The sequence below is a fragment of the Pangasianodon hypophthalmus genome, chromosome 16 (genome assembly GCF_027358585.1).
Source record: "Pangasianodon hypophthalmus isolate fPanHyp1 chromosome 16, fPanHyp1.pri, whole genome shotgun sequence".
Classification (NCBI taxonomy): Eukaryota; Metazoa; Chordata; class Actinopteri; order Siluriformes; family Pangasiidae; genus Pangasianodon; species Pangasianodon hypophthalmus.
This window is the reverse complement of record NC_069725.1, coordinates 9,907,302-9,934,571: the sequence shown is the minus strand read 5'-3', so window position 1 is coordinate 9,934,571 and position 27,270 is coordinate 9,907,302. Positions and strand designations below refer to the sequence as shown.

Sequence of the window (27,270 nt, the reverse complement as noted above, 5' to 3'; positions counted from 1 at the left end):
TCTTCATTCGTCTGATTCTGTGGCTAATTCCAAACCAATATCAACCATTAAGCTCCAGCCACCATGGTGGTGCCTCACAGCTCCAGAGTTCCAGGTTCGATCCTCTAGGTTTGAATGAGTGTATGAATGAGTGTGTGGTGCCCTGCGATAGACTGATGTCCTATGCAGGGTGTATTCCCACCTCACAAACAGTGTTCCCAGTAAAGGCTCGAGATTCATTATGACCCTCCACCCACTTAGAATTTGAGCTAATTTAAATATTATTCTAAACCTACTTTTTTGTGGACTAGTCCTAGGATTTTTCCTGTATCTTCAGAATACACTTGGCAAACAACTCAACAAAGTCTGGACCTCAATAATTACCACTTTTTTTGGTGGGTCTTGTGGGATTCCAGTCTCCATGTCCAGACCTAGTCCACAAAAAACTGATTAGGACTTCATATTTGCTTTTATAAGTATAAAATAACTCAGAATATTTAAATTGTTTAACAGTTTGGCGTCACCATTTATTTCATTGTACACAAAGTAAAAAAAAAAAGGAAAATGTTGCAATACATTTGATTTCATAGTTTCATTCTCAACATTTTGCCTAAATTGCTGGTTGTCCCCTGGTCACACTTGAAATATAAGTACATCATCTTGTAAATGGGAAGCATGATATCTAAGCAGTTGTGAGCAATTTGTAAATTTCTGTCGACATCAGTGATTAGAGCTTTAGTATGCATATCTCAATCTCTCACCCACCCATTCCAGTCTCAGTAACAAAATACTCATTTCTAGGAAATTCTTTGGTGACCTGAGTCAATATGACAGCCTACTTTATGGCTTACTGGGATTATGTGCAATATATCATCTATCTTAAAGTGCAAGTTCACAAACTTTACTAGTTTTCAGTGAGATTCAATTCCACATTAGCAAAAAAATAACAGAAACTGTTCATTACCTTGCTGATTTACATAAAAATCGCAAATCCGTGACAATATGCTATGAATGATTTTGCTCAGTACCTCAGTAATTAACAGCCTGAATACAGGTACCTGGAACACATTTATGCAGTGTTGTTACTAGAACAGTTTACATTTTAAGGCTTCGTTGAGTAATTTGTATTCAAGTATAAAAGTGCTCCGACATTTTGCATCATCCAGAGAGGTTGTGAGTCACTGGGCATATGGTGGCTTATTCAGCCTCACCTTAGTCTCTCCAATATATTAATCTAGGGACTTTTTATATGGACACATGGCTCTCCATCCGTCATCCAAACTGAGGTGCAGTAGTAGTGAATCTGTCAAGGACAAGGCTCTGAAGCATAGCTGAAGCTCACTCGTCCCCCTCCTCCTCATCTGTCCTCTTGGCTTTAAGCCGCTGGAAGCAGTGGATGATGGAGGCCAAAAAGAAGCTGGTAATAATGGCAGCTACTGACATACAGATCCCAGAGAAAATGACAATCAGATAGTCTTTAATAGACAGTACTCCCCAACATTCCCGGAAGCTCTCCTCAGAAAGCATATTTAGAGAGATCTGTCTTCCGTCCATTGGAAGTGAGCACTCCATTCCCTCCAGTCCTGCAGGGGTACAGAGAGACGTCAGAGAGTGAGACATGAGGCAAGGCCCCAAATATTGTGCACGATTTTAAAAAGACTTGAACATTAATATAAAATCTGAAATTTTATACTAATCACTGACTTGCAATGATATCATTCATTTCAGTGTGCTGTCAGTTGCAAAAGTTTGCATACCCTTAAGACAAAATGAAGACAACAAAAATATATTTTATATCAACAAATACATTTAGATTTCACTGAGATTATTTTTTAAATTTTATTATTAATAACAAAAGTGGTCTAATACAGGGTGTCCCAAAAGTCTCCATATATAGGGGAACTAACAATTAACACTTTTTAGCAAAATGTCTTCCAAAAATTTTCATAATTAGTTTATATTATATTATATATATATATATATATATATATATATATATATATATATATATATATATATATATTTTTTTTTTTTCAGATAGCCTTTAAGAATGCATTTGACAAAAGAAGAACATATTGAAATCATTCTCATGCCTGGATCGAGAAGTTGTTGCAGGGTTGCGATGGATGTTAACAAGAAACATGGCAAGCACATCACACACGACACGACTGCCAAACTTATTAACAAATTCAAAAAGACTGGCAGTGTTGCAGACCAACCAAGAAGTGGGCGTCCACCAACATCTACTGACGAAGGCACAACTGACATGGTGCTGGCCTACATTGTCCCCTATGTATGGAGACTGTTGGGACACCCTGTAGTGTATGTTAAGATATTGATGGAGCAAAAATAACATAATTATATCAGTTCAACTAAATATGAACTATGAAATAAATATGAAATGAATATTTTCAAACAACTTGTGTGCCCATCCTTTGCCTTATAATAATAATAATAATAATAATAATCATCATCATCATCATCATCATCATTTATTCAGATTGTAAACTTAAGAAGTACTCTTCCTGTTCAAAAACCATGCCAAATGCAAACCTCATCTCAACTGAATGCCAGATTTGTATTTTCTATTTGTATGTTAACAATCTGCTACCAACAAATATATATACATTATGGACATAAAGCAGCAATGTCCATAAAAACTGTTATTAACAAACAACTGTTTTTTTACTTAATTTTCTTAAAATATTGTGTTATGTGTAAATAGACCTGATTTGTAACCTAACTAATATAATAATTTAAAATATGAAAAGACCAAATTGACAAAATGCCTAAACTAATAGTAATATTAATGTGTATATATTAATTATTACTATGTGTGTATGTACCTAAAGGCAGATGCGTTTGGAGGTACGTTGTAGATACGTTTAATAGTGTACATTTTAATCATGTACGTAGTCTGCGGAATTCAGCAACTGATTACTAGAAATTGGTAGATTGTGTCTAATTCAACAGGAAAGGTTTGAATACTGTATTTATTACACACAGACTGATTCAGATGTTCTCTTCAACCGTAGAAAATCCTGCATCACAGCAGTGTCGTACTAAGAGTTCATGTGCTCTGACACATTTATTATAAGTTCTGGTGAGAAAGAGCCCTACAGTACAATCACAGTACAGAATATACTATAAATACATTACAGTATATAATTATTCCATACTGCACATGAATAGTGGCTTTTTTGCTTTTTTATTTTAAATAATATCACTATGAATCAGTTATGGTCCATTATACAGCAGTTGTTTCTATTTATTCAGCTGTCATTTGCAAAATTTTCTAGGTTGGTCTCTGTTTTCATTGAAATGACTTTAATCTCCTTTCAACAATGCCAGATGATAGATTTAAAGTGGAACATCTCCTACGTAACATAGCCACACTGCTAGACATTTTTATGATGAATCACATTCGCACTGAAATGGATTCTGTGGGAAAAAAAACATACAGTGACGGTTTAAAGAGTGCTGTCAATACAGGGTCACTGCTCCTTCCTCTTTCCTGTTTACATTCACAATCCTGCCAAGCCTAACCATTTCCTTTCAGATCTGTTCAAATGTTAATCTGTACTGAAACACAAGTAATCAGGGCCATAAAAAAAGTTTCAAATCCCGGAACAGTTGAAAATCTGGCAGGAATTGGATGCATGAGCATTCAGAACCCCCACACAGTGTGGAGGATGGTAAGAGCAGCAAAGAAGGCCTCAAAGAGTTTTAGAGTTTTACTGCAGAGTTGAGATGATTGTTGCATATTCAAAACTGAGACGCCACCTCAGTAAGAACAAGCAGTTTGGAATGGTAGCAGTAATAAAATCCTTTGTGAGAGCAGCCCACAGAATGCAGTGCTGAACACCAAACGGCTGAAGTACGCAAAATCATGTTTTGCAATGGGCAATTCAGTCTCCGGGATTTTAAAACATATTAAATCCTGTGGCAAATCTGGAATCGAATGAGAACAGTCTACATGCACAAAGAACAAAGAATACAAAGGAACAGGAAATCTTTTGAGGCATAGACTCAGGGGTAGACTAAGATCCTCTACAAGTGTCTCCAACCTTGTTAAACATTAACAGGATGCACTGAATTCTCAAATCTGATTGCTAAGAAGGCGTTAATTACATTTCAATAACAAGATTTAGACATTAATTCAGGCTGCATGACAAATCACAGGTTTGTACATTAACATTTATAATACTTGGCAGAAGCCCTTATGCAGAGGGACTTGCATTTAATGCATTTATACAGCTGAGCAGTTGAGGGTTAAGGGCCTTGAGCAAGGACCCAGCAGTGGCAGCTTGGCAGTGCTGGGGTTTGAACTCACAGCTTTCCCATCAGTAGACTTCTAAACCACTGAGCAATCACTGCCCTTTGCACATTGTGTTAATATGCTTATTCAAATATGGTATCATTTCTATGGTGACAACTTATATGGTGCGTGGCGGATCCTCCTCATAAACAGATTAAAACCATGTATAATAGTAGATATAGTGAACTTTTCTGTGAATAGATGTTAAGGTAGCATTTTCTGAAGGAGTCCTCAATGACACTGCTAGAGGTAAGTCAGAGGTAAAGCTGTAAATTTAGGTTTAGTGCACAAGCTGAGAAGAAAAAAGAGGCTGAGGTGAGGGAGCAATTGTTTATAGCTGCTATAAGGTAAGTAACTTGCTTCATGGATGTTTCCCAAGATTAAATGTAATTATAAATGGTTAAAAGTAAAATGTCTCATTCTGTAATAAATGAAAGATTGGTAAATTGTTGTGGTATAAGATGAAAAAGCACTGTGGGATGTACTGTTGTAGGAAAATAATCAACTTCAGGGTGGTAACATGAACTCCACTTCACATCGGGCCGCATCACACCACCCTGTCCTTGATTATTTTCCTATAACAGCACATCCAAAAGTGTTTGATTCAGTTCTTAATTGTGCTGATCATTTTTAAACCAGTGTTTGGCATAAGACAACATACCAGATTACAATGTTTCAAAAAATATAGTGGTCATATAAACCCAAACCTTTCCCCTATTTTAAGGCTTCAAATATCATTAAATATATATGTCTATTTCATATAAATATTTTAATACAAATCAACTGACACAACAATGATAATAGTGCTGAAAGTAGCAGTGGTTTCATTCTATGTCTTTATGCATTACACATCCTATAATGACAGAGACGCCAGTGTGATTGACATACTGTCTTTGGCAGAAGTCAGACAATATCATGGAGTGTGGCAGTGAGTGTGTGTGAGTCAATCCAACCAGAAGGGCTTTTCCACACACAAGAGATTCAGTGACCTCAGCCTCCTTTATCACATGGCCATCCTCTAAGCTCCACACACTCTTCCATTCTTACGTACTGTATGTCATGGAAGATTACAACTGTCTTACACAGCAGCTACCTCTAAGTATACAAATCTCACACAGACACACAAACACACGTGATCAAAAGTGCTTTTAACTGTTTAGATAAAGCGTGCACTAGATACAGTCTGAGGAAGACTGCTATCTTAAAACCTTTGTTGCTGCAACCTAGAATCAATCACATTTTATTTGTAGTTCTACACTGGCAGACAAATACGTTTGCACACCTGGTGGGTATGTTTTATTTCAGTTTATAGAACACAGTGCTGCTGAATTCTCAAATCTGATTGGTCAGAAGGTTGCTTTCTGTGAGAAAATGTTTTTTTTTTAACCTTTATGGAAGGAGTCTCCAGTTTCAGTACTTTGTAAGAGTTTGTAACCATAAAAAAGCATTTTGGTCTTATTAACTTTAAAAGAAAGAAAAAGAGAGATCAGAGAGGGGATGACTAGTTACAGCTGCAATAATGTAAGTGATAACAGGAACTAAATTGCCTCACAGACATTCAACAACATTAAATGTAACTATTAACGAATAAAAAATTGACATATACTTTAAGTTAAAAAATGTAATCGTTGGCATATTGCTGTGGTTTAAGAGGAATAAAGTGCTTTGGGATATGATATTATTGAAGAATAATCAACTTTGCAGTGGTAATGGTTACATCACCAAGTCACTGATTAGTTAACAGCTTAAAAATGAGAAACTAAACAATGTTTGTATTTAAGGATCTATTAACGAACAAGCTTTTAGATCCTGAACAGACTGAAAATGAGGGTTTTTGTTAAGTTCTAGGACCTGTCAGTGGGTCCAAATTTGCATTCCTTACTCTCATAATGACAAACATTTCCTAGTGATTTTACTGTAGTTACTTGTAAAGTCATAGTTGTTATGAATAAACTGAATAATATGACTTAACAGAATAAGCTGACTTTAAAGACTGGTGCACCTGAGGGTCTCAAAAAAGCCTACAAGATAAAAGTCCTCGATAATATAGTAGTAGATAGTAGATAGTATTGATTGCAAGTGTCTAAAAAATAATGAAGAGTCACATATTAAGTGTCTAATTAGAGTGATCAAGATATATGCCTTTGTACATTAAGAATTAAAACCCTTAATGACTGTAGACTATTTGCTTTAACTCCTATAGCAAGGAAAATTCATTCTGGCTTATCTAAAAATTACCACAAAACACTCCCGTGATGTCCTACAAAGCAAATAATTTATTGGCTGACACAATAAATATAGGTCTGAACTTTGTATGTGTATATACAGCGTATATTTGCAGGTAAATACACATATAATATATGTGAGAATCCTGTTAACGTTTACACTGTCATTCCAGAACTGCTAGTCAAGAAACTCACCTAGTTTCATTGACCTGACTCCAGCTGCCAATGGATTAAAGACTTTCTATTGGCCAGGAAAGATGTTCAGATGAGCCAGCACTAATCAGACCACTTAACCCTTATCAACACTGGTACAAGGCTTTGTGCTCTGCGTCCTGCTTTTCTCCCCATACACAAACAACTGCACATCTATTTTTTCCATCAAACTCCTCAAGGTTTGCAGATGACTCCTAAAAGCAACCTTCTGTATCGATCCATTATAAGGCTGCATGCAAAAAAAGGATAATTGCATGACAATTACACAACAATCAAAAAGGTAACCAAATCATTGTGCTCCCTCAAATAGCTGTTCCTCATTGCACTAAGCCTGTTCTGAAAAGGTTGAGCTGACTGACCTGAATTGACTAGAGTGACAACTTCACTGTGCAGCATTTGAATGTACTGTAAAAACTGCAGACCCCTCAAATTAAGAATTACAGCCCTTAATGACTACAGACTATTTGCTTTAACTCTTGTAGCAAAGAAAACTCATTCTGGCTTACCTAAAAATCACCACAAAACTCTCCCTTGATCTCCTACAAAGCATATAATTTAATGGCTGACACAATAAATATAGGTCTGAACTTTGTATGTATCTATACAGCGTATATTTGCAGGTAAATACACATATAATATATGTGAGAATCCTGTTAATTTCACAATAGGTGAAATCGCTGTCTATATGCATGTCTTGATTTTATGAGGGTAATATGAGGGTTAGCTAAGCTGCTGTCCAAGTAGGTTTAAATTTTATTTTCTGTTAAGATCTCCTTGCCTTATCAATAAGTTGAACTAATGTCTTAATATTTGGAAGTATGTAAGTTAGGGAATATTAGGTTGTAGGTTTTAGAATAAATATTATTGATTTCATTTGTCTTGTATGCTTCTTATAATTTAATCTAAAGGCTATCTTGATATAATGTCTGTCTTGTTAGATTTAGATAATTAAGCAATATCACAGAAGCACAAGCACAAGCACGGTTGTAGTGAACATCAGCAGGACTATGATTTAGCCGTAGACACGAGGCTGCAGGCCGAATGCTGAAGGTACTCACAGCCATGCTGATATTCAGTACAACAGCATGATTGTGAGTGTGATATTACTTTTATGCAACAGTTGTACAAACAAGAAATTAATATTGAGCAACTCATCTCAGACAATACAACATATGGCTAAATAATTTATTTATTTTTGCTCCATTGAATAAAATTACTTCTCAGAGAAGCCACAGCTGGAAAGAGCATTGCGTCAGCAGCAAATTAAATAGCACTTGATACAGTCCACCCTATTATGTTGCATTTTTTCTATCATGTGGCAACAGTGTGCACTATTTAAAGTACCTACAAGATTCTAAATCAAAGTCATGAAATCTTAATGTGTGCAGGTCTCACATAACGCTCTGAATAGAGCTTAGATTTGTCATTAAATTTATGGTATGAATACTAAAGTGTACAATTTTTGGGATTAAATCCTCACTATGTGTGCGCACCTCTGAATGCAACTCCCAGTTGTTAATTAAAAGGTATGATTGTACTCCATAAAGCATTAATAAGTTTATTTATTTAGTTTCTGTTTTTTTTAAACTAAGTAAAACATGTTAACAGTGTTGGATAGGCTAGTAAATATAAATCTTGTATGCTGCTAATTACAAATTCCACGACTAAATAGAAACATAATATTTTACGTTACTTAAAAGTGTAATCTAGATTACTTTAAGATGACATTTTGTTTTGCTTCTCATGCAGCTATTTTATTTGGTTTCATATTAATCTGTGTAATCCTATACTGTTGCACAGAAAGAATTGACTACTCCTTTTGTTATCATAAAAGTCATCTATATTTTTAGCTGACATTTTCATTCCCATTTACTATTAATAGTTAGCTGGAATGCATGAATGTACTTAAAGGAAACAATAGAATAAGAAATGTTCACAAAATTATTTAAAGAACAATCTAACAAAAAGAATCATGATTTGTAAATGAAAGAGCAGATGGTCTCAGTCATAGTGACAGTTATAATGTTTAAGGTAAATTACACTCAGTAAATTAGAGATGAATAAAATAATGACATTGACATCTAAATCTAATCAAGGAGCACATTATAAAACTATTGTCATATGACTCCAGATATTTTCAGCTCTATCCTACACTGATTTCACATACTTAATTTTGGTAGTTAAATTACATAATCCAGATTTCATGCAGTGAGTTAAAGAACCAACACAGGAAAAAAGGGAAAGAAAGTGAATGTTATTCTTCATCCTCTTACTCAATGTCTACATTGTCAGGTCATCAAGAAACAGAAAGACCTTGAACCCACACCTGATACCGCCTGACCTCAATTATACGGAACCGGTGATCAACAAACTAGGGATTTCATGTCTACAGTAGCTTCAGGTTTGGATGTTCCCATATATTTTTTATATATATATAAAATGTCTAACTATCAGGAAAACAGTAGGGGGGAAGGCAATGTGTATTTGTACCAGTGAATACTATATGCTTTTTTGAATTATGCACATGAATGAAAATTTAGCATGTTGTAATTGCCTGCAGCGCTAGTCTCTTTGTCATTCTCATGTATTATTCAAGTGTGTTCTAGTCAGTGGTATGTCATGTCACATGTCTTATCTTTTAAAGATGGGAACACTGACAACATGAACTGAATTTTATAGTACCAGATCTGACGAGTGATGATAACTTGTGACGTGACCATCACAATTCCATACAAAAAGCAATTAAAACATTAAATAACTGAAATAGCATGTACAATTGGTGCATTGTTATTTGTGTTAAATGGACATCAAAATGCAACTGATCTCTTGTAAATTAGATGTCAAATGTTCTCTGAGGCAAGTTCAGAGCTAGTTTAGTTTAAATATTCAAACTGGATCTTGAAAGTACGTGTGATTTCTGTGAATAGACAATATCAAAAACTTGATTCTAAGCAACTTACCAGTTGAGAGCTTGTGACGATTTTCATTCAGCCAGAAAAACAATTTGGCAAAATGACAATTGCACACCCAGGGGTTCCCCTCCAGACGTATTACTCTCAAGGAAGGCAGCTGGCTCAGCACTCTGACATCCAGGCCAGAGAGGCCATTCTTCTCCAGCTCCAGCTCTCGTAAGGAGGTGAGGCCTGAAAAGGCACCCTCGCTCACCATGCTCAGATAGGGGTTGTTACCCAGACGAAGCTTGATCAGGCTGCGCGACTCTCCAAAAGTCCCCGAGGGGATCTCTGTAAAGTTGTTGCTTCCCAGGTCCAAGTAGACGAGCCTGGAGGAGCTGGTCAGTGTCCCTGGCTCCAGCCTGGTCAGAGAGTTATTCCGCAGGTCCAGGTACACCAGATCACTGTAGAGAACTAAGAAATCTGAGGGGATCCCAGGTATCCAGTTATTGGACAAAATGAGCCTCCGTGTGTCCAGGGGGAAGGAGTCTGGTAAACGGGTGAGTCCTCGACCGGTGCAGTCCACGGTGTGATGATCTGGACACATGCAGCTGGATGGACAGCTTTGACCCCAAGTGACCAAGGCAGAGGAGAGCAAGGCAAGGAAAGGCTGAAGCCAGCGAACACATGAGAACATTGTCAAGGGGGTGAGAGGTGAAAGGGAGAACAGGGGGTTTAAGGAAAGGGAGGTTTGGAAAGGGTCAAAGGAGAGGGGAGACAGAGAAGGGTCAGGGGGAAGAAGATGAGGTGAAGGGAGGGGGGAGCATAAGGAAGAGAAAGGAGTCAGGATTGTTGCGAAGGCATCTTTCCTCGCCTGTTAGATCACAATGTAAATACGGGTTCAGCATCATCAAAGAGATGATGAAAGACACGAAAGACACGGAAGACACAGAAAGACACGAAACGCTGTTTTCCAAGAGATCACATAGCAGGCAGTGTGGGTCGTGTGGCAGCCTGCTCGCTCTGAGCGTGAAGGAGGAGGATAGAGTGGAGTGAGAGAGAGAGAGAGAACGAGAGGGAGAGAGAGAGAGAGACAGAGACAGAGAGAGCTAGGGAGAGAGAGAGAGATGCTGGGGATTAGGAGAGAGGTAAATAGAAGCAAGCTGGGGGTGTGAAGGGGGGGTTGGGCAGAAGAGGGGATGTGACAAAGGGGGAGGTGTGCTTGTCTGGGTTAACCCACAGTCAGTGCTGATGCCATAGACCGTCTGTGGGTGATGCCTTATTGGGGCAGATTTCCATTATTCCATCCACTTCTGTTGTTCGCCGCGCATGATGCACAGCTTGTTGGCTATAAAATATCTGACCCATCAAGTCATTTGGAAAGAGAAGATGCACAGAAGGCAGTACTGCTCACAGACAGTGACGCTTAGCTTCCTTTCTGTTGTCCTCCCCATGCAGTCGGCATACGAATACATATTCCAGCTCCATTGCCATGGTGATGAGCACAAACCCGGAGCCATCTGCATACAGATTACTGTCTGAAAAAGTGAGATAGTGAGTGTCAACATGACCACGAGTCTCCACGGGGAGGGTAACCTTTTTTTAGAGCTGTACATCATGCATTCCTTATATCACACTGTAATAAGTAACAGTCACTATTGTTTACACATTTCAGACTAGCACTGTCTCTTTATCCCAGCTCTCATGACATTTCCTTTTAGCTCTCTAGCTGTTTGGTTCTCTATCGCTAGAGTTTAGATTTGTTATTCGATAGAGTTGAAATCCTCCAACCCAACACACACCCTCACACCCACATCCACATCCACCCACCCAAACACACACACACACACACACAGACACACACATCCTGAGAACATGGGATGCATCCCATTTACAGCACATGTTCTGGAGGCTCATAGACTAAATGCAATTACAAAGTACCCTCAGAACACTGTAGCCTTGACTTTGACCTTATCTATTTGACAGATACCCAGGAAATGACATTTTCATTAATGGATGAGAGGCAAGTAAAGGATAACCAACCAGTGGGTTAGGCGACATGCCATATGCTATTAATGTTCAGCATCTGAATAAATGATGAATGTCAGGAGTGGCATGCTGTTGCAAACAGTAGGCATTACAGTAGGCAGGCAGTCTAAAGAAGGTACCAGGGTGGAAAATACAGCAAACACTAAACAGCCTAAGAATAGTGAACATGTAAGACTGCTGTGGCACGCCAGTCGGGTTTGATAGCCAGACTAGAATCTACCTCTAAGAGCTGGCTGGAGATTGGAAACATGAGATGGCCTTCCTGTGTGCAGTGGTGCATGTGTGTATGAGGTAACAGAGTGTCAGCATATTTCAAAAGAGCACAGAGGGTTTGAAACCTTGGGACATTTCATTCCAGGTGATATCTCGGGGCTCACGCCTTAATGCTAGGGAACATAGCCAAGAGTGAGACTATGCTACTATAATCATGCCTGAATGTGGAAAGCACATACAGCAAGAGAGGAGAACAACTTTCTGAATGACAGTATAAAATATGAACATGAACATGAAATAGAATGTCTGTTACAGAATTTGTTGACATTGTGATAAATTAGCTTTATTAGATGTCTTTCATAATGCATGAGCAGCAAATCATACAAAATTCATTCGTTCATTCGTTCATTCATCTTCAGTAACTGTGTCGTCTTGGTCTGGGGTGTGGTGGATCCAGAGCCTATCCTGTGAACACTGGGCATGAGGTGGAAATACACACTAGATGAGGTGGAAATACACCCTAGACTGGGCACCATGCACACATGCATTCACACATTCATTCACACCAAGACACGATTTAGTGTAGCAAATCCAGCTGCATGTTTTTGCGAGGTGGGAGGAAAACCCAAATTCCAATATCTACTGTAATATTTTTTACAGTAGACGGAATTTGGGTTACCATGTCAGAGTATAAATTACAAGTTGGTACAAATCAGCACCAATCTAAGCTTCCCATTAGTAGCAGACAGAGGTGACATTTTGGTTTATCAGATGGGCTTGACAGCAATCTATCTGGTTTCACTCCTGTTTTCCATTTGACATTGCTTACCCTCAATAAATTATGTCTACTTGTTAAAAACGTAGTGTCTGTTGTGTCTTGTTGTACCCTGCTACATAAAACCAATTCAATCAGCCCCATGACTGCAACTTGATGGGATTTTTATATTGAAATCTTAAATGGAGCAGGTGTTGAGTATTCCTTTGCTCCATCATGCATCATCCCGAGTCTTTTCTCCACATATTGACTGCTTGCTAATACCCCATCACCTCCCTCTCTGTGTCTTTCTGCCGCTAGCTGACGTCAGGAAGATGGACAAGTTTGGGCAGGCGGCAGTATTTAGGCAGTCTCGTGGCCTTGCCGCTGTGAGGTCACACTCTAAAAGCTTTTGAGGATGTGCAGTCTCACTTTCTGAAAATAACCTCCAAACAAGCTGGAGCAGATTATAGGGTGTAAGAAGCACAGCCAGCTCCTGATTGCTGCTGCCATGCAAAGAGGGCGAAGCAAGAGCATCTGCAGGGAACAGATGAACGCAAATGTAATTAATCCTAATGGCTGCCTGGAAGCCTCTGTGAGTTTTGTTTCAAAGATAAACTCAGGAACAACACACAACATTGTGTGACGTAAGGGATTTAATCTGAAGTTATTAGGAAAAAAAGATATTGCAGTTAGGACATGCATTTTGGGGCAGCAGTCTGTGCGTCAGGGCCATTCACATGATTACATGGGCTATCTAACTATCTATCTATCTATCTATCTGGCTACTTTCTCTCTCTCTCTCTCTCTCTCTCTCTCTCACACACACACACACACACACACACAGACACAAACACACATACACACTCTTACTGGCAGCAGTGCAGTGCAGTGCATAAAATCATGCCGATACAGGTTAAGAGCTTCGGTAAATGCTCAAATCGAACATCAGAATGGAGAAAAAAATCTCAGTGACCTCTGCAGCGGCATGATTGTTGGTGCCAGAAATAGTGCGAAAAACAAAAACAACCAGCGAGCAGCAGTTCTGCAGGCAGAAACACCTTGTTGATGAAAGAGGTCAGACGATAATGGCCAGAATGGTTCTAGCTGGCAGGAAGGTTATGGTAGCTCAAATTACCACTCTTTACAAACATGGTGCGCAGAAAAGCATCTCAGAATGCACAGCATGTCAAACATTGGGGCAGCTGGGCTGATACAGCAGAAGACCACATCACGTTCCACTCCTGTCAGCCAGGAACCTTACGGTGGGCACAGACTGGAAAAAATATCAGAAACATGAACTATCAAAATATACACCTAAAATTCAGTACATAGAATATAATAATAATAAAAATAATAATAATAAGAAGAATACATGTACCCAGATTTCTGTGTTTGTGTATTTGATAATTAAGTCTTGCTAATCCTGACCTTCCTAAAACACATGCACCCAGTTATAGTCTCACTGACATCTAGTGGCTTTAAAATGGTAGGACTATTCCTATATCTATTTAAATAAAAATGTGTTCTGTGAATAGAAAGTTCAAGAATAAAAAGCTGTACAGCTCCAATAAATATTACTGTACATATATATATATGATGAGTCTAAGATAAGGAAATTCATGGAAACCATAAAAATAGAAAAAATGAGAAACTCAAAATGGAAAAGGGACAGTAAATGACAGTGAAGAAATATAAACATAAATTTATTTCATTGTCTGTTTGTAGACAATTACACACACACGCACACACATATATACATATGTATAAAGATAAAAGTTTATTTTAATATTTTAATAATTTTATTTTAATATATAAGCATTATTTCTGTAGAACTGCATGGCTCTGACAGTAGTTCCAGCCATAACATGAACAAAAGGTTTATATTAATGCGCTTGTTTTAAGACATTATTATGTCTGTAGAAGCAGCTCATACACAGGGACTTGTATGGTGGACACTCCACATAATCTATGACTAATAATAAAAGGATTTCTTTAAAAAAAGGAGACATTTATTTAACATTTATAGAAGGATAACAAAAAACTAGTCCTCAGAAAATGCTAGAGCAGAGGTAGTATTGCAACTAGCCAATTGAGCTTCAGCAAGTAGATCGCTAGTATTCACTGCTGTTAACATGTTAGCTAGAAAGCGATCATATTTTAGTGGGAAATGGGTGTAAAATTAAAAAAAAAACTGCCAACAGAACAATGTGGACTGTATGCCTGAGCTGTGTGCCTACTTTGACGTGTTAAATTTCACTCAGAGAGGGATAGCTATTCTCTACATTTCTGCTTATTTCATTATTGGTAGATTTAATTTTAAGGGTAACCACTAATTAGGTGCTATCTAGCTGTCTAATCCTTAAACTCTATAACTTAACTATAACTTAATCTTTTTAAAAACATTTTAATTGTATTACAGAAATGTAATTGTATGTAAACACGCAAGAATGAACCTACCTTATTAATGCAAGGTCGTGTTAGATTTAGACTCCAGACGTGAACTGCTGCTGCTCCTCCACTCAAATGGAAATGTGAGAATGATTGCTGATGAGAAAAGGCATTTTGGGCAGCCCAACTGGGCCCCAGTAACAAACCATTTACGAACCCATTCAGAGCCCATGCCCATGTGGAACCCAGCTGGCCCATAGTCAACCTGTGTGGATCCCGCCTAGTCATGCTGGCTGCTTCTAAAATTAATTCCTGGATTCAGGTGGAGAGCTCAGAGAGTGAAATGGTCTAGAATAGCCAGAGAAAGCAAAGGATGCAAGGAGGAAAGAGGAAGAGATGCAGAAAACAGAGGAGGAGGAAAAAGATGGCAGAGGAAAAGAAGAAGCATGGATACTTAGAAGAGACCACAATGGACAGCACAGCTACAGCTGCTAAGAAGCAGAAGAACGTCTTGTCAGAGATGGATGGATACCTGAACCCTGAGCATCATCATCAGCACAACAAAGAGCAAAATACTGCTGGAAAGAGGGTTTCTGAGATATCCAGGGTAATGGAGGAAAAAAGGAAGACCAAGGAGGCTGCCACACTAGAGCAGGAGATAAAGAAGATAAAGGCTGAGGAGGCTGGTGAGAAGAAATTTAGGAGAAGGATGGCAGAGGATACCAGGCAGCCAAAGACAGCCTTGGAAAGTGTAGTGAAATTTATTTGACAGACCTGTCAGACAGTGGTGGACTACACTACCCCAAATCACGTCAACAAGCACTATCAGGAGTGGAGGCTGAAACCGAAGAGAATGGGCCAAAAAAAGAGAGAAGATGCAGCAGCTACCTTTTTTTTTTTTTCAGCCTAATCAGTTAGGTTTCTGGGCAAAAAAACTTGGGACTGGACAGCACACTGGAGCTTTTACTTACCCAGTGGGATGGATTCACAACTCCATACATTTTAAATTAAATTAAAATACTAATTACTTCTTTTGAGTGACTAACATTTAAAAATATTTGCTGTTTGACACATAGAAGCCAATGTTCCTTTGATTTGCTTACCTTTCTAGATGTTGCACAATCGCTTAGCTTAGTTATTACTGCACCTTGTGGTCAAAAATTGGGACTTCATCAAGCGCTAATAGAGGCCCAATGGTGAAAGAATCACGCTGCCCTACTGTTCAGGGGAGGATCAGAGGACAGGACAGTTGATGACAGGGTTGCAAGGGTTGGCTAGTTTAAAAAAAATACCCTTTGACCACCAAGGTCTTGTTTTACAGCAAATCATTGGAATTAAATCATTAAAAAAATGTCTGTAAAAAAGGTAAAATGCAATTGCATATGGTGTCTATGATGTACAGAACAGTTTCTATTGTAAGATATATTACAATGATATTACAATAAGATATTACAATAAGAGAGGGAATGGGAGATTATAGAGCAGATAATGTCCATACATCACAAATTTATGTGAAGTGCTTGTTTCCCGGGGCACGGTGGCTTAGTGGTTAGCATGTTTGCCTCACACTTCTATGGTTTGAAATTCGTCTCCACCCTATGTGCATGGAGCTTGCATGTTCTCCCCGCATGTTCTCGGGGGGTTTCTCCAGGAACTCCGATTTCCTCACCAGTCCAAAGACATGCATTGTAGGCTGCTTGGCATTTCTAAATTGTCCGTAGTGAGTGGGAGTGTGTGTGTGTGATTGTGCCCTGTGATGGGTTGGCACCCTGTCCAGGGTGTCCCCCGCCTTGTGCCCCGAGTCCCCTGGGATAGGCTCCAGACTTCCCTGCGACCCTGTGTAGGATAAGCGCTACAGAAAATGGGTGGATGGCTGGGCTTGTTTCCCACACAAAGGCTGAGGAAAAGAAGAACAAGTCATGCCCATATTTATAGTACTAAACTAAAGGTTTCAGGTATTTTGTGTGGTTTCTGACATGCAGTTAGGCTGAAAAACTTGCTGAAACCTTTCAACCCTGGTTAATGATTTTACCTTGAACACAGTTGAACAATGGTACATCTAAAAACAAGCTACTAGACTGTATGATGTGCTGTATGATGTATGTTGTCGACTCTCAACTGCCTATTACAGGCCTATTATTACTCATCAAAAAAATTCAGTAGACAATAGCCTATAGCATAAGTCAAGTTTGATAGCCTTATTACTAATTATTGCATTTTGATTTCATTTATTTTATTTGATGTCATTCTTAATGTGGTCCCGCCTCACCAAAATTTATAGTCACAAGGTACTACACCCCTATTCCTTTATTTGAGATTGCTATCTTAGTTGATCTCATATCATGGTCCTGTTCTCTTGTAGAGGTTTTTTTTCCCAGACATGAATAGTTAACAGTGACGTGGTTTGGAAAAGCAAAAGGACAGCTAATGTGCACTCTAAATGTTCTCTAATTATACTGAAATAAGCAGTACATGACAGAATATCATGACTTAGAGCAACCAACACTGATTGGTCAATTCCTTTAATTTCCCTTTCCTTTCTCAGTAATACAAGATGGCAAAGTTTGGTCCAAACAAGGCAGAAATGTGCACCATGAGTACAAAGAGTAATGGGTGCATGTAGAACATCACGGACATGCCTGAGAGATGCTTAGATCCTTGTATTTCTGTCATCACAGTCTTTGTACCTTAGATAAAGAAAAGAATATACAGCAAATATCCCAAATGTTTCACATGTATAGCACAATGCCACATCTCTATGATGAACTCTGCAACCAAACAAAGAAAAATGTGAGAATGTGAGTGAAAAGTGGAAGACTGGATTACTAAATGAAAGGAAGCACATGGAGTTGAAAGGAGACACATGATTGTCACAGTGAAAACTCAACAACTGGATTTGGGTTTGTGTTAGAAATGTGCAGTATTTAGAAACATCTGACTTAAAGTTGAAATTTCCAATAAATAAAAAAAAGTCAGTAATAAAAAGATTTACAGATTGTAAAGTACTTTACAACAAATAGATGGAACTGGGTTATATACTTTTGTACAAATGAATTAATCAGTGACTGATTCCAAGTGACCCTATAGCAAGGACAAGTTGCACCAGTAAAGGTGTTTGTCCATATTTATGGAACGGGAGGGTGTGTTTTAAAATACAAACCTTCTAGCAAATGTAAAGATTTACAGCTGTGAAATAAGATTGTTTTGTGTCATACATGATCATGGACTCAATCAGGCTCACTTTAATAAACCATACAGTGAAATTCTACCGTATGTAGAGATTATATCAAAACTCAGAATGGCTGCTTAAAAAATGGTAGAGGTATGACTGAAGACATTTTTCAAATGATTTCAAATGACCATGATGTGTTAACACATCTGTATACACAACAGCCATAACTGTTGACACGCCACTATGCAGATTAACTGCCCTATACTATATCGTCTAATGTACATATCATTATTATTAACTCACAATGTTTTATCATTACAAAACAGAGATTTCAAAAAGCCAACTGAAAAAGTGCTGTGTGAAGTGTCAGTGTCAGCGCCACATCAGGCCATCTTTCAGATTAAACAGCTGCCTTTGCATTTCAACAGCACCCAATCAGCTGTACACTTTAAATGTTCGTGTGAATTTGATGAAAACATGTACAGGAGAAGGAAAAGAAGAATCCAATCTTTGCACAACATGACATCTGATGAGAAATTCATGGGCACATTTACTTTGTCACTAAGGTGCACGTACCATATTAACACCAGGTAGAAAAGAAGATGTAAATTAACACCAAAACAAATTTAGGCTGCTGCGAATGAACTTGAACAGCAATCGGCAACGGTGACGAAGTCAGAACAATAAGCGCCTGTGATATGTGTGCATGTGGTTCATCATCTGGAAACAGCTATATGGTTTATTATATTGTATGTTAAAAAAGAAAAAAATAAATAAATATACACTCACTTGGCCACGTAATTAGGAATACCTGTACACCTGCTCATTTATGCATTTATCCACGCAGCAGTGCACTGCATAAAATCACGCAGATACAGACAAACAGCACCAGTTACTGTTCACATCAAATATCACAATGGGGAAAAAAGTGATTTCAGTGTCTTTGACCATGACGTGGTTGTTGGTGCCAGACTGGCTGGTTTGAGTATTTCAGAAACTGCTGATCTCCTGGGATTTTCACACACAACATTCACTCTACACAAAATGGTACAAAAAACAAACAAAAAATATCCAGTGAGTATCAGTTCTATGAGCAGAAATGTCTTGTTGATTGGAGAGGTCAAAGGAGAATGGCCAGACTGGTTTGAGCTGACAGGAAGGCTACGGTAACTCAGATAACAACTCTTTACAACTGTGGTCAGCAGAACAGTATCTCAAAATGCACAGCTTGTCAAACTTTGAGGAGGATGGGCTATGACAGCAGACAGCCACATCAGATTCCACTTCTTTCAGCCCAGGACAGCAATCTGAGGCTACAGTGGGCAATTAAACTAGACAACTGAAGATTATAAAATTATGGGTTGTGGCTAAGGGGCAGTGTTAGTTCAGTGATTAAGGTACTGGGCTACTAACTGGAAGGTCATGAGTTCAAATCCCACCACCACCAAGCCCCAACTGTTGGGCTATTGAGCAAGGCCCTTAACCCTCAACAGCAGTTGTATTCTCTCTTAGCTGTACGTTGCTTTGGCTCAAAGCATGAGGTAAATGAGTCTTGATTTCTGCTGTGAGATGCAGATGGTAAGATCAAAATTCAGTGTAACAGCATGAAGCCATGGACCCAACCAGACTCTTTGTCAACAGATCCAGCTGGTGGTGGTGTAATGGTGTGGGGAATGCTTTCTTGGAACACGTTGGGCCCCTTAATACCAATCCAGTATCGTTTGAATGCCATGATAATGAGCCATCTCACAAAGCACAACTTGTCTCAAACTGGTTCTATGACCATGAATACAAGTTCACTGTACTTCAGTGGTCTCCTCAGTCACTAGATCTGAATCCAATAGAGCACCTTTGGGATGGCAGAACGGGAGATTAGCAGCATGAATATGCAGCTCACAAAGTTGCAGCAATTATGTCATGGACCAGAATCTCAAAGAAATGTTCCCAATACCTTATGCAATCCATGCCATTTAGAATTGACACTGTTTTGAGAGCAAAGGGGGGTCTATGCAGTGTTAGTACAGTGTTCCTAATAAAGTCACCAGTGAGTGTATTACCAAAAACAAAACAAAAAATAAAATAAAAAAACAAAAGAGAAATAAAAAAATTCACCACAACGTTCTTAAAAAAGAAAGTGTATTCCAGGCTTGTTTGTCACTAATTTTCACAATTTTTACATTACTCCTCTTGGATTGCCACATGGATCCTTCCTTACCATATGGCATCAACAGGAGTATAAAAGGCTCATTTTTGTGCCATTAGTCCATGGTCCATTTTCACCTTTCTTTCCTCTCTTTACTGTGCCACTCTAAGCTATATACTTTCTCTGTCTCAAAGGTTTTATCATGAGACTAGTACCGATATAGATGACTAATTGGATTTTACTTATTTCCCTTTTAAAGGGTCTTATAAGGCTAACAGAACTAGACACTGGTGATGATCAGCATCTCCCTTTGAATCCTTAAACTGTTACTCTCTTTCATGTTACGATTAAAAATCATCATGATTGTAATAATACAGTACACGAGCGGGCCTCCAGACATGACTGTCCGACTCCATCCAGTCTGCTGCGTGCTGGTGGTTTTGGGGGGTGTTTGCTGTGTGGGAGTCCCTCCTGAGGATCTTCCCTGCTGGGGACATCTCTACAGGAAGGACTACAGCTGAACTCTGAATCCAAGGGGGCTGGTGGAGGAGGGAGTCAGTCTGAGAGTCTCCAAGCATGAGGGTCAAACCTCCACTGACTGGATTTGGTTCATCTGAGCTCGCATCATTTGTACGCTGTTGAGAATCTTCTTCTGGTGGCCAGCCAAAGTGACTCCCACTCTTAGAATGTCACTGTAAGGATGAGAAAGACAAATAGAGGACAAATTTCCAGAGACCGGAGTCTATCCCAGGAATGCAGGTAGGGCCCCAGTCCATCATAGAGCACCATGCACTAACACACACACACACACACACACACATTTACACCTATGGAGCTGCCCGCAACTGTAATTGACTTGAAAAAAAAAAACAAAAAAAACTCTAGTCTCTCTTATTCCACTACGGGGCAAAATACAGCAATAAAATCCGGGCAATTCGTCATTAGCTAGCTAAATATTTGACAATATGTAACCGTGTCTATTTCAAAAATAACTAATTTAGGATTTTCATAGCAATCACAATGTTTACTGTTTTATTTGTAAATAATTTTGCAAACTACATTGCTGGGTAGAAAAGATGGCACAGGAGGTAATGTTGCTGCCTCAAAGCTCCAGAGTCCCTGATTCAATCCTAAGCTTGCATTGCTGTCTATGTGGGGTTTTGCATGTCCATGTGGGTTTCCTTCAGGCCCCCCTGCTTTCTTCTCACCTCCCAAAGCCATTCCAGTAAGTGAATTGGCTGTGCTAAATTGCCCTCAGGTGTGAATGTGTGTGTGCATGGTGCCCTGCAATGGACAGGCAGGTCCCTGGCCCAGGTGTATTCTGGCCTCACACCCAGTGTTCCTGGGACAGGCTCCAGATCCACCGTGACCCTAAAGTGGTTATTGAAAGTGAACGACAGAGTAATATTATGTCAATATTATGAGCTATTTTTTGTAGATTCATGCGATATAATTCCAATAAATTGAAAGAATAATTTGGACACCTGTACACCTGAACATTCATGCATTTATTCAATCAAGTGGCAGCTGCAGGATGCATAAAATCATGCAGAGCTTCAGTTAATGTTCACATCAAACATCTGATTGGGGGAAAAATGTGATCTCAGTGACATCGAGTATTATAGAAGCTGCTGAGCTCCTGAGATTTTCACACACAAGTGTCTCTATATTTTACACAGAACTGTGTGAAAGAGCAGGAATCCCAGGCTACAGTAGGAACAGGGTCTCCAAAACCGGACAGTTCAAGACTGGAAAAGACTTGGCAAAGCTTTTCCAATCTTTTCCAAGCTGTCCAGTTTCGGTGAGTCTGTGCCCACTGTAGCCTCAAATTCCTGTTACTGGCTGACAGAAGTGGAACATAATGTGGTCTTCTGCTGTTGTAGCCCATCCACCTCAAGGTTTGACATGCTGTGTGTTCTGAGATGCTTTTCTGCTCATCATGGTTGTAACAAGTGTTTATTCAATTTACCATAGCCTTTCCTCCAGCTTATCTTGCCTTTTTCTTTGACCTCTCTCATCAACAAGGCATTTCCTCCTGCAGAACTGACACTCACTGGATGTTTTTTGTTTTTTTGCACCATTCTGTGTAAACTGTAAGGACTGTAGTATATGAAAATCCAAGGAGATCAGCAGTTTCTGAAATATGTAACAACCATGCCACGGTCAAAGTGACGGACAGCTCATTTTTCCCCATTCCGGTTCGGTTTGACATTAACTGAAGCTCTTGACCTGTATCTGCATGACTGGCAAATTGGATAAATGCATGCGTGAGCAGGTGTACATGTGTTTGGTGGTCGGCGAGTGTATGTTTAATCCGTTCATGTATGTTCAGAATCAGTGTATTCATCAATACACTCAGAATGTAACTTTCAGATAAATGCCAATAAATTAACCCATTCAAGAGGAGATTTTAATGTGTTATTGGTATACTAAACTGATTGTAAATATAATGGGGTAATGCCCCATTATCTAAAAGGAGTTTGACACTCCTGGCATAAAGGGTCTCAGAACAAAGAAGCTTACTCCAGAGTCATTTGGGAAACGGCATCGAAGGAGCTGAAGCCCTCATTGGCAAAGTTCTCCTTGTACTGGCCCATCTTGATAGCGTCCAGCCACTCATCCACGCTATTGAAGCTGGAGAAGTCTGGAGTGCTGCGGTCCAGCAGAGGTAGGTGCACGCTAGAGTGAACCCATAAAAACACATCATCAAGAAGGAGGCCAAGAAGTATAGTACAATACAACAGTTGTATTTACGGCATCATGTACAACAGTAATTGACATGAACGTTTAGAAAATGGTATTCTCCAAATGACATATACTGTATCTTTAAGCAAAATATAAATAAGGTACACTTAAACTATTAATAACAGGCTAGAGATCATTTCCAGTATAAGCAGGATATCATGATGGCCTCTATCAGGTGCTCTATAGGTGAATTTCTAAACATTCTCCAGGTTGCATATTCTTACCCTGAAGAAAGTGGGGTGGTGGCTTTCAGGCTGTTAGGGTTGCGGATCATTTTGTCCAGGGTGTTCACGATCTGGCTGAATTTAGGCCGGTTGTTTCTATCCTTCTGCCAGCAGTCCAGCATTAACTGATGTAATGTACTGGGGCAGTCCATAGGAGGAGGTAACCTGTAATCCTGCTCTATGGCATTAATCACCTGGAAGGGTTAGCACACAGTTTACCATGCTTTCAGTGGAAATAAAGATTAATATGTTGTTAGCTTGACCCCTATTTTATTGTAAAAGTTTTTTTCTCAAAATAATTATGCACTTTATCAGACCATCATGTAAAGCAGAACTGATTTTTCCCCACTAGAGGTCACTGCATATTAGCAAGACAAAGTTTTGGGATTGTTGTGTATTCAGGTGATATGGCTGTGCAAATATCCTACATCTTGATTGCTCATGTCCCAGTATGGTCTCTCTCCATAGGACATGACCTCCCACATGACGATGCCGTAGCTCCAAACGTCACTGGAGGAGGTGAACTTCCTGTACTGGATGGCCTCCGGTGCGGTCCATCGGATGGGAATCTTCCCTCCCTGAGAATGAATGTTCACTTAGCAGGTGTAGGACAACTTAAAACAAGCAGACTCAGATGGAAGAGACCAGAGTGATTCATTTTAATTCTTATATTCTCTTTGGGTCAAAATGACTCATTTGAATTTTTTATTAATATTAATGGAAAAATAAAAATGTCCTTTTTTAAATTTATATACAAACTTTATGTGTCTGGCTTAGTTTCTCATACTTAACAATCTTATGTTATAGAATCTATGTTTATTTCATTTTCATTTGATTCAGTCCCTTGATTCATGTGATTATTTTAGTCCTTGGCACACGACATTTATTAAACCTGAGCACACATCCTTAAGCATCTGAAAAGGTTTGGTGTGTAAAATCCATAGGTACTTACATTTACATTGCTAATAAATAAGTAAGATTTATGATTATTCTAAAATATATGTTGTACTGTATTGGAATAAAACAAATGTAAAAAATTCCTGGGACAATGGGATATCCATTGCTAGGCAGTGAACAAAACAAGTGAGCTAAAATGTTGAGGAAGATTTGGTCTATTGAGGAAATACAGCATATCTTTAGGTTCATGTCACTCATACTCATAAGTCAACACACATTAAGTCACTCATACTCATAAGTCAACACACATTCTCAGAAAAAAAGGTACCACACTCTACTCTTCATTGCTGCTGACTTGGTTCCATCAAAGGTGCATGATTTGTGCCTTTTAGTATGTATTTTTTACCTAGAAAATTGTACCTTTAATTAGCTTTTAGAGTAGAGGACGTTAAGGTATGTCATCAAATATGTCACCTGAAATATTTTTAAAGGTTTCCAGGCAAAAATATACATATTAAAGTTAGAAAACATGTTCTGTTGATGGTACCAACCCTGCGACAAGGAAAAGTAAAGTTTGGTATGCTTATTTCTGAGTGTATGAATGCATACTGCTCACTTCTGCTCCATGCCAATAAGCTACGACTAGGAATTTCTGCGATTGACAAACAAACTTACTAGGGCACTGGTGTAGGTAGGGTCTGATGTGTCTTCCTCTAAGAAGCGAGAAAGCCCAAAGTCGGACACTTTGCACACCAGGTTGCTGTTGACCAGGATGTTGCGGGCAGCCAGGTCTCGGTGCACATAGTTCATATCACATAGATACTTCATGCCAGCCGCAATGCCACGCAGCATGCCGACCAGCTGAATCACCGTAAACTGCCCGTCGTTTTGCTGAAAGTACATGCAGCAAAATAACTGAACCAACATGACCAAATTGCAGGAAAATTACTCCACTAAATATGCAATAGCTGCTTCTGTAAGCTATTGCAGAACATACTTTGTCCCATATTTATAAGAGAACTCTCACTGGCCGTCTAAGCTATGCAGCCCAGAAGTACTACATTTGGACTTGTAATGCCCCCTCCAGCTGTGCCTTCAGTCAGCCACATCTGGTCCCTGTCTACAGGGAAGGCAGTCAGCTGGAGGAGAACAAACTGGCACGAATGACTTTGCACAGTATGTAAGCTATAAATAAAGTAAACTAGGATTGTGTACAGCTAACAAGATGCTATCTTCTTCTTGTTTCCTTCTGTGATGCCACGAAACAAAGAAAGAAAGAAATGCAGTTCAACAGTTTCAGATTATGTTAGTGACTTATATCTTTGCTCAACACACGTACAAAAAATAAATGAAAATGAGGCTGATATTAAGACCCACCCTAAGGAAGGAGTCCAGCGATCCATTCTCCATGAACTCAGTGATGATCATAACGGGGCAGCTTTTTGTCACCACGCCCTCCAAGTGGATGATGTTGGGGTGATCAAACTGACCCATGATGCTGGCTTCACTCAGGAAGTCCCTCCTCTGCTTCTCAGTGTAGCCAGACTTCAGTGTTTTAATGGCTACCAGGATCTCTCTCTTCCCAGGCAGGCGCAGGTTTCCACTGCACACCTCCCCAAACTCACCTGAAGCAGAATCAGTGGCAGCACCTGACTTCTAAGAATCTTTTCCTTTTCTTTACCTTCTTTCTAATCCAGATTTTAAAATGTTATAAAGTCTTACTTACCTGCACCAATGACTTGTTCAATCTTCACACAGGACATGTCTATTTCTTTAGCAAACTCCCGCACTGCCTCATTGGGATCCTCGTAAGTAAAAGGATCGATGTAGATCTTCATACCTGGTGACACTTGGAAGGAGAAGGTGGGGATTATATTAATCCATTTACTGTAGAACTACAACTGAATCTTAAAAATCGCCAAATGAAACTTTCTATTAAATTAGAATTTTTAGAGCCCACTCTCTCTTGTGAGGTTAACAGTGACAAGCCTTCACCACCAACGACATAAGTTACCTTGTAAACAATAGGGACTGTATTCAGGCTAGGGACAGAGCTAGTTTTTGGGTTGGAAACAAGTAAACAGAAATGAAGAATCTAGCCAGATCCACTGCATGGCAACGTTGAAAATCCCAGTTTTTCTAAGATGTTGTTGACATTATGTGATTATTATAGGTACAGCAATCCTTTAAACATTACACACTGTACATTTAAGTTATTAATGCCCTATAATTGATGACAAATGAGACAAATGAGATTACCTGGATATAAAGATGGATAAAGACATAAAACAAAGACTGATACATTCACGTGCTATGGGAATTCCCCAAGGCTCAGTTCTTAGTCCACTCTTCTTCTTGCTATATACTAAATCACTGAGCTCAGTAATCAGATCTCATGACTTCTCCTACTGCTACTATGCTGATGACACGCAACGTTACTTCAACTTTACCGGCCATTCACATGAAACTCAACCAGTGACAAAAAAATGAGCTATTTATATACTTATAATATATTATTATATACACATATATATAACAACTCCCATATACTTAATGTGTCAATCACCACTCACATTTTCAATGTTTTTTTTCCCCCCATTTTCTCCCCAATTTGGTCACTTTGGTCACAATTCCCAACCACCAGCCAGCTCTCCCCTAGCCCACAACAGCTACCAACCGGGAAGGGTGAAGGCTTGCATATGCTTCCTCCAAGCCAACTGACTGCATTCTTTTTTTTTTTTGAACTGCTGCTCATTCTGCATCACACGACAACATAACACACTTGGAGGAACGCACTATCTGCCCTCTTCTTCATACATTAGTTCACAGATGCCAATGATTGGCTAGTGTTGCTAGTGATTGGCTAGTAATGCCATCCCTCCCACCCAGACAGCATGGCCAATTTTGCTCCCTTGGCTTCCAACCACCCATGGCTGTGGCATCGTTGGAAAATCAAATTTGCGATCTCCCAATGAGAGTGCGAACATTTTTCTGTTGCATCACTTGGGAGCCTGCAACTAAAAATCTTAGTGTGATTATAGGTGATAGCTCATCTT

At 39.1% G+C, this 27,270-nt stretch overlaps 2 protein-coding genes across 3 annotated transcripts in view; both read right to left on the bottom strand.

Moving 5' to 3' along the window:
* Window positions 1–475: 475 nt before the first annotated feature.
* On the bottom strand, window positions 476–11,354 carry lrrc38a (leucine rich repeat containing 38a). Its single transcript, XM_026921227.3, has 2 exons — window positions 9,696–11,354; window positions 476–1,562 (listed from the first exon to the last, which is right to left on the bottom strand). Exons 1-2 carry the CDS (start codon window positions 10,321–10,323, stop codon window positions 1,318–1,320), a joined length of 873 nt encoding a protein of 290 aa, XP_026777028.1. The 5' UTR covers window positions 10,324–11,354; the 3' UTR covers window positions 476–1,317.
* Window positions 11,355–17,539: 6,185 nt separating this feature from the next.
* ephb2a (eph receptor B2a) overlaps window positions 17,540–27,270 on the bottom strand; it is a 57,749-nt gene continuing 48,018 nt past the window's right edge. For both annotated transcript variants that reach the window (XM_026921102.3, XM_034312162.2), the window contains exons 10-16: window positions 25,941–26,063; window positions 25,592–25,839; window positions 24,890–25,105; window positions 23,746–23,895; window positions 23,318–23,511; window positions 22,872–23,027; window positions 17,540–21,040 (exon numbers count right to left, since the gene is read on the bottom strand). In XM_026921102.3, coding sequence (XP_026776903.1) covers window positions 20,932–21,040; window positions 22,872–23,027; window positions 23,318–23,511; window positions 23,746–23,895; window positions 24,890–25,105; window positions 25,592–25,839; window positions 25,941–26,063 — 1,196 coding nt within the window. In that variant the 3' untranslated portion in view covers window positions 17,540–20,931. The remainder of the gene's footprint in view (window positions 21,041–22,871; window positions 23,028–23,317; window positions 23,512–23,745; window positions 23,896–24,889; window positions 25,106–25,591; window positions 25,840–25,940; window positions 26,064–27,270) is intronic.

Excerpts from the sequence above, each read along its gene's own strand:
- lrrc38a (XM_026921227.3), bottom strand. The coding sequence starts at position 10,323 with ATGTTCTCATGTGTTCGCTGGCTTCAGCCTTTCCTTGCCTTGCTCTCC. Across the intron at positions 1,563-9,695 it reads TCGTCACAAGCTCTCAACTG|GACTGGAGGGAATGGAGTGC; the intron begins GTAAGTTGCTTA and ends GTACCCCTGCAG.